Here is a 12,837-nt window from a genome sequence, read left to right on the forward strand (position 1 = left end):
AAAAGCATGAAAAAACTCCATCAGTGTAAAGGATATTTTTCAACTGAAAAAGGTCAACCAACTTTTAATAATGAAATCGAAGGGAAAGCTTTTCAAAGTAAATATGAAATAAAATGATTGTCCTTTGTTTCCTTGAAATTATATCCAATTTTGATTGTTTGCTCATTTAAAAGAAAGCAATGTTATACTCTATTTAAGGCTCAAAATGAATTACCTGAAAATAACGTCATGAAATCCAAATTATGGCTAAATGTTCCTCCCTATCACATGAAAACTTAAAGATAATTTAATCTAAAATAAAATAAAATTTGGATGAATTTACAATATCAGGAAAAATCAAGTAACTCAAAATATTTTTATGAAAACATGAAATCTGCTAAATCAGTTTCACTTATGTTACACTAATATAGGCTTATATTCTTGAAACACAGTATATACTACATTAATAGTGATTCAAATTCCAAGGATTGTTTTGATGGCCATCTAAATAGTCCCTTTTTCAGTAATTTAATATTACTCTCCCAACATATACATGTCTAAAATTCTGAAAACTTTGATCACTGATTCAGATACTTCTAGGCATACTGAAAGTTCCTTCTATAAAACGTTCTTTTGCTTCTAAAACATGTTTTCTTGCTACCATGTATATGAATACAAAATTTTTTGACCAAAGTTTTCATCAGAGATTCTATACACCTAATATTTAACTTTCAAGATAGAATTTAACAACAGAGAAATTGAAATACTGTAATTATTTAACATAGGGGAAGTACTGATTTAAATTTAAATTATTAGTATCATAAAAGCTCACTCAGAATTTATAGGCCTGTGCAAATTCTTAATCTTAATCTATGTCTACACAACTCCAAAACATTCAATCATTTGGATGTTAGTCTACACACTGCCAGACTTCAAAATATTGAAACACATTTCAATGTTTAATGGCAGACAGAGTGTCCAGATGATGGGCTTTTTTTTTTTTTTTAACTTTTATATGGATGTCCTGGCAATCTGTGAATACAAAATCTTTCTTTTAAATATACAAAATCTGTTTTCAATTAAGTTTTTCTACATCTATTTTTACTGGATGAAGTGCTTTGTAATAATTACATTTACTTTTCTTTAAACGCTTGCTTGCTTCCTTCCTTCTTTCTTTCCTCCCTCCCACTCTCCCTTCCTTCTTTTCCTCCTTTCCTCCCTTCCTTCCTTCCTTTTCTTTCCTTCTTTCTTTTTTGAGAGACAGAGTATCCCTCTGTTGCTCAAGCTGGAGTGCAGTGGTGTGATCATAGTTTACTGCAGCCTCCAACTCCTGCCTCAGCCTCCCCAATAGTGAGGAATACAGGTGCCCACCATCATACAGCTAATTTAAAAAACTTTTTTGTAGAGATGAGCTCTTGCTATGTTGCCCAGGCCGGTCTTGAACTCTTGGCCTCAAGCCTTCTTTCTACCTTACCCTCTTCTTTGTATTTCTTCTGCAGAAATACTTTATACATAGGTTAGAGGGGACATTAAGAGTTAGGAAGAAGGCAGGATACTACATTTTTCTTTTGGCAGTTTGTAATTCCTCCCTCTACTTCTATGTATAGATCAGTCCAGGGAGTGCTTCCCACTCACTATTCTGTATCCCCCATATTTTACACGCAACTCTCCACTCAGTTCCAAAAGTCCATAGAAGTGAACTGTGATGAAGGTTAGAGATTTGGTTTTGGAGGTAGAATTAGTTTTGGAGGTAGAATTGTTTTAGTTCTTTTTTGTCTTCCATTCCATGATCTTAACCCCGAAAATGGTCACGTTAGTAACCCTAGAGTAGGCATCATGTAGATTTCCTGAATATTTTATGGTGTAGATGTGCTCTTTGTTCTTAGTATGTTTAAAATAAAAACACACTCTTCTTTTCTTTTATAAAAGAACTCAAGAGGGATAACAGGTTCTGAATACTGTTGATGATCCAGCATTGAAAATTAATAAACATTGTATTTTAAAATGCACTTACACTGCTCATAAAGAATATTATCACTCACACTTCTTATTCTATTTTGAAATCAGAGTATTATTTTTTAGTTTTGGTTCATTAACAATAGTTATTGTTACTAAAATACGACTATCAGTTTCAAAAAGATTTCATGGTAAAAGACTTTAAAATTGGTTTCTGATAGGCTTTGACACTGGTTTACTAACAGAAATATTTTAAAAATTGAACACAAAAATTAAAGTATTCACCTTCAAGGAGAAACAAAAAAAATATTTTTCTAACAAAGCCTTTTTTAAGTAACCTGTAGAACGTGGAATATAGTATCATGTAAATCCTATATAATTAAGCTTTTGGCTTTGGCAATTCAGTATCACTAACGATATCACTACAGCATAACCTCTGTTACAGATTCTCTCTAGATGTTTCTAATTTGAAATGAGATAAATTCAAGATGTATTGGTGAAAAAGTCTAAATTATTGGGGAAATGAAATGAAGTTTTAATAATTTTAAGTTCCTAAAGCATGCCACTGCTAAGTAGGCAGATATTTCTAAGAATCTCTCCTATAGGATCATAAAGATAACACCTCATTTTAACTTGGTATCAAATACTTAGGTTACTAAAATCCTTAGGCGATCCTTTGAGTTGATTAAAGAAATTGCCAACTGTAAGGCTAATTATAATTTTTTCTAGTATATTTTTTTCCATAGTTACTTTTACTATATAAAGTTACCTTGTAACTTTTAGGTATAATAGATTCAGATGAAATCCTCTTGTATTTATTTCATGATGTTTTGAGCTTTACTAAGTTATAGCAATTAATAGGTTACTGGGCTGACAAATTTTAAAAGCTTTGCACATTTTGTCTTTTTATGAGGATTAAACATTTTCCCTGTTCAATTCATTAAGAACATGAATGGTATAACATAATATAAACTATAGTATGATATCAAACTATTTACCAAGCTATGGTTAGTTTTAAAATAGATGGCTCATTTGTAACTCTCAAGTAAATTAATATAATCAAACAAGTAATTGAGAGAACAAAAGTGGGTAATAACAAAAATATATGAACAGTGTTCATTATTTATTATTTTTTTATTTTTGAGACAGAGTCTCACTGTCACCCGGGCTAGAGTGCCATGGTGTCAGCCTAGCTCACAGCAACCTCAAACTCCTGGGCTCAAGAGATTCTCCTGCCCCAGCCTCCCGAGTAGCTGGGACTACAGGCATGTCCCATCATGCCCTGCTAAATTTTTCTATTTTCAGTACAGACGGGGTCTCGTTCTTGCTCAGACTGGTGACAAACTCCTGACCTCAAGCAATCCTTCTGCCTCGGCCTCCCAGAGTGCTAGGATTACAGGCGTGAGCCACCACACCCAGCCTAGTGTTCATTATTGGTATTTCCTCAGTGTATGTGGTTTATAAAATTCTGATATGTTTAACCAAACTTAATTTTGTTAGAGCATTTAAAAATGGGCAAATAAACCAAATGTTCCTGAGCATACTTCTTAATGGACAAGTAGCAGCATTTTTATTAAAGTACACAAATATTTTGATATTTGCTATTTATTATAAATTTTATAAAAGACAATTTAGGGCATATAAAAGACAATTTTATAAAAGACAATTTATCACACTACTGTAGTGTGATAGTTGATGATATTGTAAATGGGGGGACATATTTTTCAAACTTAGTTTGCAAACCGTGGGAGGACTGGGAATTTAAATTGACAGATTTTAATAGGATTTTTAATTTTATGTTATTTTATTAAACTGAAAAGAATAGAGGGAGATTAAAACACAAAATTTCATGTAAGAAGGTTATTAATAAAATATTTGTTTCAGTTATATACACAAGTATGTGTATATATGAATATATACAAATGTCATATATATGCATATATATTCACACAGTATATATAAGTTTATATATAAAAATATAAATCATACATAAAAGTTATACATAAAAATATATAACTCTGAGAGTACAGGATCACAATGTAATATATATACATTTTTACCATAGGTCTTGGTCACCAAAGTTTGAAAGACACTGAAAAAGAAATTGATTTAATATAATCAAACAAGTAATTGAGAGAACAAAAGTGGGTAATAACAAAATATATGAACAGTGTTCATTATTTATTATTTATTATTTTTTTATTTTTGAGACAGTGTCTCACTGTCACCCGGGGTAGAGTGCCATGGTGTCAGCCTAGCTCACAGCAACCTCAAACTCCTGGGCTCAAGAGATTCTCCTGCCCCAGCCTCCCAGTAGCTGGGACTACAGGCATGTCCCATCATGCCCTGCTAAATTTTTCTATTTTCAGTACAGACGGGGCTGTGTGAAAGGGATGTTGGTTAAAAACCAACAATGTGGAGTCTTTTAATCTCTTAAAAAGAAGTTGAAGAGTCTAAAATATGTCTACTGTGAGAAATATTGGGTTGATTAAGTATAACCTAAATAATGCTGAAGGATGAAACAGAACAAAATATTTCTGACTTACGATATGAAGAACACCAAATACTAGTGAAAAACATAAATTCTCAATCACAACCGCAAAGAGTCACTTCACATCCAGAAGAAATTTTGGGTAAAAGGCTTTGGTACTAACCATATTCTATTGCAGCTTTGAGCAGTGCTTCAGCATGAGTCGAGCCAAATGCATTGCGAACAAATCGTCTCCTTCGACGAAGGTCATCTTCCCAGTAATCCAAACGCCAAAAATCGTGCAGTTGGCTAAGAATGGGAAAATAAAAATACAGTAATTCCTATTAGTAATAATGCATAACCAGAAATATGTTTTTTTCCGTAAAATTGAAGCTTTATTTCTTTGGTCTCATTGGAAAACTAAGATAATTTTTGAGATATTTATAATTTACCATTGTGCTTGTATACATGTTTCCTCCACAAATGAACAAAATCTAAAAGTAGTAATATTCTTATATTTTAGGCTTTTTAACACTTGGCTCTGCCCTTAATTTTTTTTTTTTTTTACAATGTTCTTCCTTTTACTAAAACATTAATCATGGGGTGTTTAGTAACAAATGCAGCATCAAATTACAAGTATTAATGGCGCAGTTTGCTTTCTTTTACACTGTTTTTAACAAGGCTTGTAAATCACAGCATAGACCTCATTACAAATAGTTTGCAATTTAATGACCCTGGTTTCTTACTAGACTGAATTAAGAAGTATAAAATATTGCCCACTTGGATTTGGTGGAACAATGATTAAAATAATGTGCTGAAATATTCATTGAAATAATTCCCTGCTGCCCACAGCAACCTGAGAAAAGTGCAATTTTATCCATTATTAATAATACTGAATTAGAGCTGCAAAAAATTCCAGTATGTGGTAATTGTCTTGGTAAATTATTATTCTAATGCTAACAGAGTCCTTGGATGATTTTACAGCTTTCCACTAATATAAACCATTAACAACCATGGCCATCATGGGGTAAAAATGACTTTTACATGCTAAACCAATATTAAAAATCCACAAGATACTTTAGAAACTACTGAAATATGCCCATTGTATATCGAATGAAACATTTCATGACATAATTTTTGTTTTCAATTTAATTTCCATAAACATTGGTGGTAAATACCACTGCTTCAGAAGTCAGTTTTTCTGTATACAGTATTTGCACTAATACACTCAAAAGGTAACGTTCTAATTTTCCTGAGCAGCTCTGTTTATAAAAATATATAACATGCTTTCATAGAAGATTTGATTTCATTTATCATTTTGATATTTTATTGTAGGAGAACACTACTTTGAGTTTGATTATGGCAGGATCTGTGTATATTTTGCTCATCATTATATCTCTAGCACAATGTCTGGCATATGGTATATTTTTAATAAATATTTAATGAATTAATTAAAGCATTTATTTTACTTAAACAATCTATGGACATGTATAGTTAATGATAAATATGATTTAATTTTGAAGAACATTTTAGATTTTATGGCTACATAATTTTGTTATCTATAACTTCATTGCAAAAAAAATAACAACATAAGGGCTATATAAAAAGCACCAAGATTATAAGTATTTGAAGTATACTTTAATGTACTTATTTTTTCCTGTACATCCAGTGTGCCAGCAGTACCTTCCCCGTCTTCATCTGAAATCCCCTGCTGCAGTCCCCAACCCCTGGGCCGTGGTCAAAAAGGTTGGGGACCGCTGTAGTGGTTTTCTAGCCTCCTCACCATTCTCGCCTTTTTGTGTTCCCTTCCCCAACCTTGGTGGAAAGTAGAAAAAATTTTTAAAAAAGTATAATTTCTTACTGAGAGATGGTCAATACTAGCAACAAAAGTACAGGTTTGTTTCACAGTAGCTCTATGCTGATGAGTCTGATAACCCTAACAAATGAGCTCTCTAGAAATGTGGAGACTATATTGATCCAAGAGAACTTTTCCACAAGTGGCAGGTATCCGGATCTCTGTGCCCATGGCCTTGAGTAGTCTAGGAGAAGCCATGTTCCTGGAGGGTGGAAGAGACGGCAGAGGGTAGAAAAGGGAAGAAGAGATGGGACTAGAGGAAGTTTGTAAGAGGTTGCTAATATGGGCTAATTGTGCACTTTGTAGAAAATAGTAAAGTAATTATCTTGCTTCTGCTGTGTACTCCAGGATCAATGCAGAGGAATACTACCTTTGCTCTGGTAACTGGCTGTACCCTTTGATACTGTGGACCTGATGGAAGAGCTGTATTAGTTTTATAGACTACACTTCAGCTTGTTCTGGGTTTGGGTCCTTTTGACATCGATTTCAGACCTTTGCATTGTTCCCTTACACTTCTGTGCTCTTTCTATTTTTTTTTTTTTTTGTATACGTTTTTCACTCATAATGTTATCTTTTTCACTGGCATTATTCTCTATTGTACTTTCATAATTATATTTTTAAGGTTTCTCATAAATATTGAAAGTTATTTCCTTATAGAATTTCTGGTTATAAGACACATTTTTCCTGAAATTTTGGAATCTTCTTTCCTATTTAACTTATTAAATCTAATATTCCATTGTTAAACAGAAATATGTGGTACTTATCACTAACCAACGGATAAGTTTTATGGGTTCACAAAACTCCCCAAATGGTATTACAACTTTACGGATATGTACATATACATAAATATATTTTGGAGGGAGAGGTCTACGAGTTTTTTTTTTTTTTTTAAGAGACAGGGTCTCAATCTGTTATTCAGGCTGGAGTGCAGTGGTGCAATCATTGCTCACTGCAACTTCAAACTCTTGGCTTGAGTGATCCTCATGCCTCAGCCTCCCAAAGCACTGGGATTACAAACAGTCTACAGTTTTGATTAAATTTTTCTCAGAGCAGTTTCTGATCCAAAAATGTTTAGAAATACTGTTATAGAATACTATGGTCTGAATGTTCGTGTCCAAAATCAATATGTAGAAATCCGAACACCCAAGATGATGGTATTATGAAGCGGAGACTTTGGGAGGGTGATTAGGTTATGGGGGAGGAGGCCTCATGAATAGGATCAGTGCCCTTTTAAACAGGCCTGAGGGAGCCTGTCCGCCCCTTTCACCATGTGAGGACACAGTGAGAAGGCATTATTCTATGAACCAGGAAGCAGGGTCCTCACCAGACACCAAATCTGCTGGCACTTTGATCTTGGACTTCAAAGCTTCCATAGTTGTGACAAATACATTTCTGATGTTTATAAGATACCTACTTTATGGTACAGGTTGAGCATCCCTAATCTGAAAATCCAAAATCCAAAATACTTCAAAATCTGAAACATTTGATCACCGACATGATGCTACAAGTGAAAAATTCCATATATAAATACTTAACACAAACTTTGTTTCATGCACAAAATTATTAAAAATATTATATAAAATTACCTTCAGGCTGTCCTGTATAATGGGTATATGAAACCTAAATGAATTTCATGTTTAGACTTGGGTCCCATCCCCAGCATACCTCATTACGCATATGCAAATATTCCAAAATCTGAAAAAAATCCAAAACCCAAAAGACTTCTGGTCCCAAGCATTTCAGATAAGCGATACTCAACCTGTATTTTGTTATAGCAGCCTGAGTGAACTAAAATATAGAGTATATAAGCAATTCTCTTCTTGAATCCTCATTTTTCTTACAGACAATAATGTTTACCAGAAAGTCAAGAATGATTACAGGTTTTTCTGTTGGCAGAATAATATGTCCACAAAAGGCTTATGTTCCACCACCATTATATCTGGCATCTGGACCAGGTTACCAATCTAAGATATCATTGTCTGTTTTCTGTTCAAACTCTTATCCATTTATTTCCTTCTCTCCCTCCTCCTACGTTTTCATTAAAAAATATATTTACTGAGAACCTATTCTGTGCTAGGCAATATTCTTTGTGCTGAGGATATATTTTAGCAGTATAACAATATCATGCATTTCTTTTCCTTTTATTCTCACTCATATGCTCTTCACTCTGTTTTCATTCTTCACTCTGAAAATCACCAATCTACAGGCACATAGTTTGTGTTTCTTTAACTAAACTGCTCCTCTGTCACTCCTTCCATTTAATATTTCAACACAGTAAGTTATTCTGGTCCATTTTCTTTTGCAACAGGTGAGTCACTCCAGAACAAAACAATATAAACTACTCCAATAATAATAATAATAATGTTTTTAAGAGTAACTGTAGATGTGACTGTTATTAACAATTTGCAAGTATGATCAATACTTAATTTTACCCCATGATATCTCTACATAGGTCAGTATATTTTGATTGCTTTGAGAGTTTCACAGAATGCCCTAAGTTTGGCTTATTTTTTTCATGAAGGAGGGCTAATTTAGGTTTGCTGTACTTGGACAGGAGCCAGGTGAGCAGACAGGAGCCACTACGCTGTCGTCTCCACAGTTGCATAGGTAGTCATGCTACACTGAAGTTGTGCTTGAATTTGCTAGCTCACACATTTCTAATCTTATGCATGATACATCCAATGATGTCAACTAGGAAGGTGAATATGATATCATATATATTCATTTATTTATTGTTTGGTCTTTATAACATTGAGTATCATATGTATGTTTTGTTCATGAGTGTAGTTATATGAGTACAGTGTATAATTGCTATAAAAGAACAGCTAAACAGTAATTAATAAAGGGAAGATTCCCAGTTAGGTTATATTATAATGTTACTGTTGATGTAATGATGATCATTAAATGGAATTTGGTGTTATTTTTAGCATAAATAGGGTTTTGATACTCATAATTTCCTCAATGAAATTTTTGATAAGTACATTTTCAACTTATGAGAATCCACATAATTTTCCTTGAAAGGTCTCCATACCCCGTCTCCTAGGAATGGTTCACCTTTATAAACTAAGGGGAAAACTTTATTTACCTGATAAAGTATCACTGAAAATATTTAATATTAATTAGTTCTTGGCTATTTAGTCACAAAATGGAACAGAGGAAAGAGCGAAAGAAACAAAGGAATGCTTTATTAACTACACACATAAAATACGTGAGAACTTGAATTTTCACTTGGCTAAAGAATTGGTGGTAATTATTGAGGTCAGGACTTTTGTGCATGAATTCTAATCCTATCAAGATTGTACAAAAACACAAATTCTGACTGACAGACTAGTAGTTAAAAACTGTTATCTTCTCCTCCTTATAACACACTGTAGAATTGTACTTCTCCATCCCCTTTGAAATTAGTGATGCTAATGTGACTTCCTTCAGCCAATAAAATGTGAGCAGAAATGAGACATTTCCAGACAAAAGCTTTTCAAAGCAGTGCCCAATTTGCCATGTTCCCCCTCTCCGCTTTAGTAATTAAGAAAATAGGCACTAATATGGAGTCTCCATCATTTTGCATCCCTGAGTGACTTTAATGAGCAGAGCTTCCCTGCAGACCAATGCTGGACGTGCAGTGTGTGAGAAATAAACTTTTCTTAAATTGAACCACTGCGATTTGCTAGTTGTTGCAGTATAATCCAATCTATGAATTAAGTTCCTAAAATAATAATTATAGAAGGGCCAATATCCAATATGTACTGAGAGCTACTGTGTTCTATTAATAGGTACTCTTCTAATCATTCTACACATATTAACTCATTTACTCTTCATTAATTCCCTTTGATATAAGTACTAATTCATTTAACAGTTAAAGAAATGGAGGCACAGAGAAGTTAAGTAATGTACCCAAGATCAAGCAACTAGCTGGTGGCAAGTAAGTTAGTGTCCTCAGCCAGTCTGACTTCCTGGCTCATGCTACACTGCTTCTAACTGCAACCAAGAGAACGAACTATATTGAGGATATTACATTGAAAGCACTAGCACTGATGTTTTCTGCTTCTAATAACTCTGGATAAACAATGATAACTATGAAATATGTAGAGTGCTGCATATGTTATGTGTGTATACATTCATTACTCAGCAAATATCTATTGTACACTTACTATGAGCCAGTCCACAGGCTAAATACTAGGTATGCATACTAGGTAAATACTGGCATGATTCCTGCCTTTGTGCAGCTTTCAGTCTATTTCATAATATAAACAAACAAATAAACTTATAGTTAAAATTTTTGATAAGTTCTAAGAAGGAAAGAGATGAGATACAGTGATGAAAATGGGGGAGCCAACGTACTGAATAGGTGAATGTACAAGTACACAGATGAGGATATGCTAATGAAACATGATTACAAAATATGTTGAAAAGACAAGGTTTACATTTGTTGGTACTCTTAGTTCTCCATCATAATAAAGAACACCAGCTTTTTTATTTAACATGTATTGTTAAATAAATAGGACACATGTATTGTGTTCAACTTAAGATATCTATATATATATGTATATATAGATATCTTAAGTTATTACTACTGTTTTGACACTAGCACTTCTTCCAAGGTCTCCTTTCTCTGACATTCTTCCATTCTCCCCAACCTAGGGTTGTGTAGTATATCTGACAATTTGCATTACAATTGGTAAAGTTCCTGAAAAATGCATCCTTCCTGTCTTTGAAAAGTATACTCTCCCATTCTGACACTGTAAAGTCATAGTTCAGAATGTCAAATCCTAGTTTCAGCCCTGTCTTTTTAACAGGGCTAATTTATTCCCGCACCATGTGATTGCTGAATCTGGAAGGAAAGACAGGATTCCATAATACACCACCAGTGATGCTTTTCAACTTTTTGTCTACATTGTCTACTGATATCCCATGAATATCAGTGGGGAATAGTTATTATGAATGATGATTCTTGACAAACTCTCTGAAATGTTTTGGATTCATGCTAGAGGGAGATAGTAATTAATGCATATATGTGAATCAAACAAGATTCCTAACTAACAATAATGAAGCTTTAGGTGAAAAAAAAGCAAATATTATCAAAGTGTAGGATAGATTATACAAGCTACAGCTAATAATGAGAAAAGTTTTGTTACCAACCAAATCAAATAGCTAAAGACATGAACATGAAAGTGGGTAGAAAAGTAAGCTTTTTAGCTGAAATTTTATTTCTAGTATGTATTTCTTTTATTGACTTACTATCTAATTTTTGCTGTGTTGCCACCCTCTCTACACTTCCCCCTTTGTCTTTTCTGCTACCTTCTGCATTCCTTTTCTCCTGTATTGTTCACTGTAGCAACAATATATTTTACTTCTTGGTATCACTTTTGCTCCAGATTTACTTATTTATCAGAAAGAGGAAAAAGTAGTGCCATTTGGTTAAAGTATGATAATATATTCTTAGTTATATAATATGAAAAATAAAATATCTAGGTCTAAAATATACTATACAAGTAAACTTATAGCTTATTCACAGAGAACTTTGAAAAATTATGTTAATATTATCCAGTAATTTTCAAAGAAAATATATTTATACCAGAAGTTTGAAGGTAGATGTATATCTTTTTGATAAAGGGCAGAGCAAATTATTCAAGAGAAGATCTTCATTCTGTCCTTAAAATAATCATACCACAGGGCTTATAAGCTTTCTTTTGGAGGAGGGGATTGTGCAGAAAGAATGGTCTCCTGATAAGAGTACTGGATGTCATTTTTTTTTCTTAATTTTTATTTTTTAGAGATAGGGTTGCCCAGATTGGAGGAGTGCAGTCGTGTGATCAAAGCTCACTGCAGCCTCGAACCCTTGGGCTCCAGCAATCCTCCTGCCTCAGCCTCCTGAGTAGTTAGGACCACAGGTGTGTGCCACCATGACTAACTAATTTTTCTTATTTTTTATTTTTTGTAGAGATGGGGGTCTTGCTATGTTGCCAAGGCTAGTCTCAAACTCCTGGCCTCAAGCAGTCCTCCTGCCTTGACCTCCCAAAGCGCTGGGGCTACAGGCGTGAGCCACTGACCCAGCCTGATTCTTTACTTTGCTTTTTATTTTATTTTGCTATCTTAAGAAAAGCAGTTTTTTTTTTTTTTTAAATACTTAGCTGTCTCTTTTGCCTCTTGGGTGCACCACCACTCCCTGTAAGCCTGATTTTCTGGTATCTTAAGGAATAAAGTGGTTTTATAGTCTTTAAGGGATAATTTTCAATGTGATAATGACCAGTAGGAAAAAAAGTCCATAAGCATAGGTCAGTTTCTATATGTGACTATAAGACACAAAAGCAACTATTTTAAGTGTGTTGTCCAGGAAATCGAGCTCAATCCTCAGAAATATTTATTTACATTTGTAAAATCTGTATTTTAGATAAAAGAAGAGAAACACAATTAGGAATTGAGTGTTCAGATAGAGTAGTAGATTTGTAGTTCATGAGTTTTCCTTAATCTATGACTCAGGAGGATAAGCCATCCCACTAGAGCACTGCCAATTCATTTCCTGTGATGGTTAAGTTTCTTAAAGGTCACCAGCTGTGACCTTACATAAAAGATTTGGTTG

At 33.7% G+C, this 12,837-nt stretch overlaps 1 protein-coding gene across 4 annotated transcripts in view; it reads right to left on the minus strand.

The window, feature by feature from the left end:
• The window catches only part of NBEA (neurobeachin), a 563,351-nt gene that overhangs the window by 209,929 nt on the left and 340,585 nt on the right, over nucleotides 1-12,837 (minus strand). For all 4 annotated transcript variants that reach the window (XM_069467350.1, XM_069467354.1, XM_069467352.1 and 1 more), the window contains one exon: nucleotides 4,590-4,714. In XM_069467350.1, coding sequence (XP_069323451.1) covers nucleotides 4,590-4,714 — 125 coding nt within the window. The remainder of the gene's footprint in view (nucleotides 1-4,589; nucleotides 4,715-12,837) is intronic.

This window comes from Eulemur rufifrons, chromosome 4 (genome assembly GCF_041146395.1).
Source record: "Eulemur rufifrons isolate Redbay chromosome 4, OSU_ERuf_1, whole genome shotgun sequence".
Taxonomy (NCBI): domain Eukaryota; kingdom Metazoa; phylum Chordata; class Mammalia; order Primates; family Lemuridae; genus Eulemur; species Eulemur rufifrons.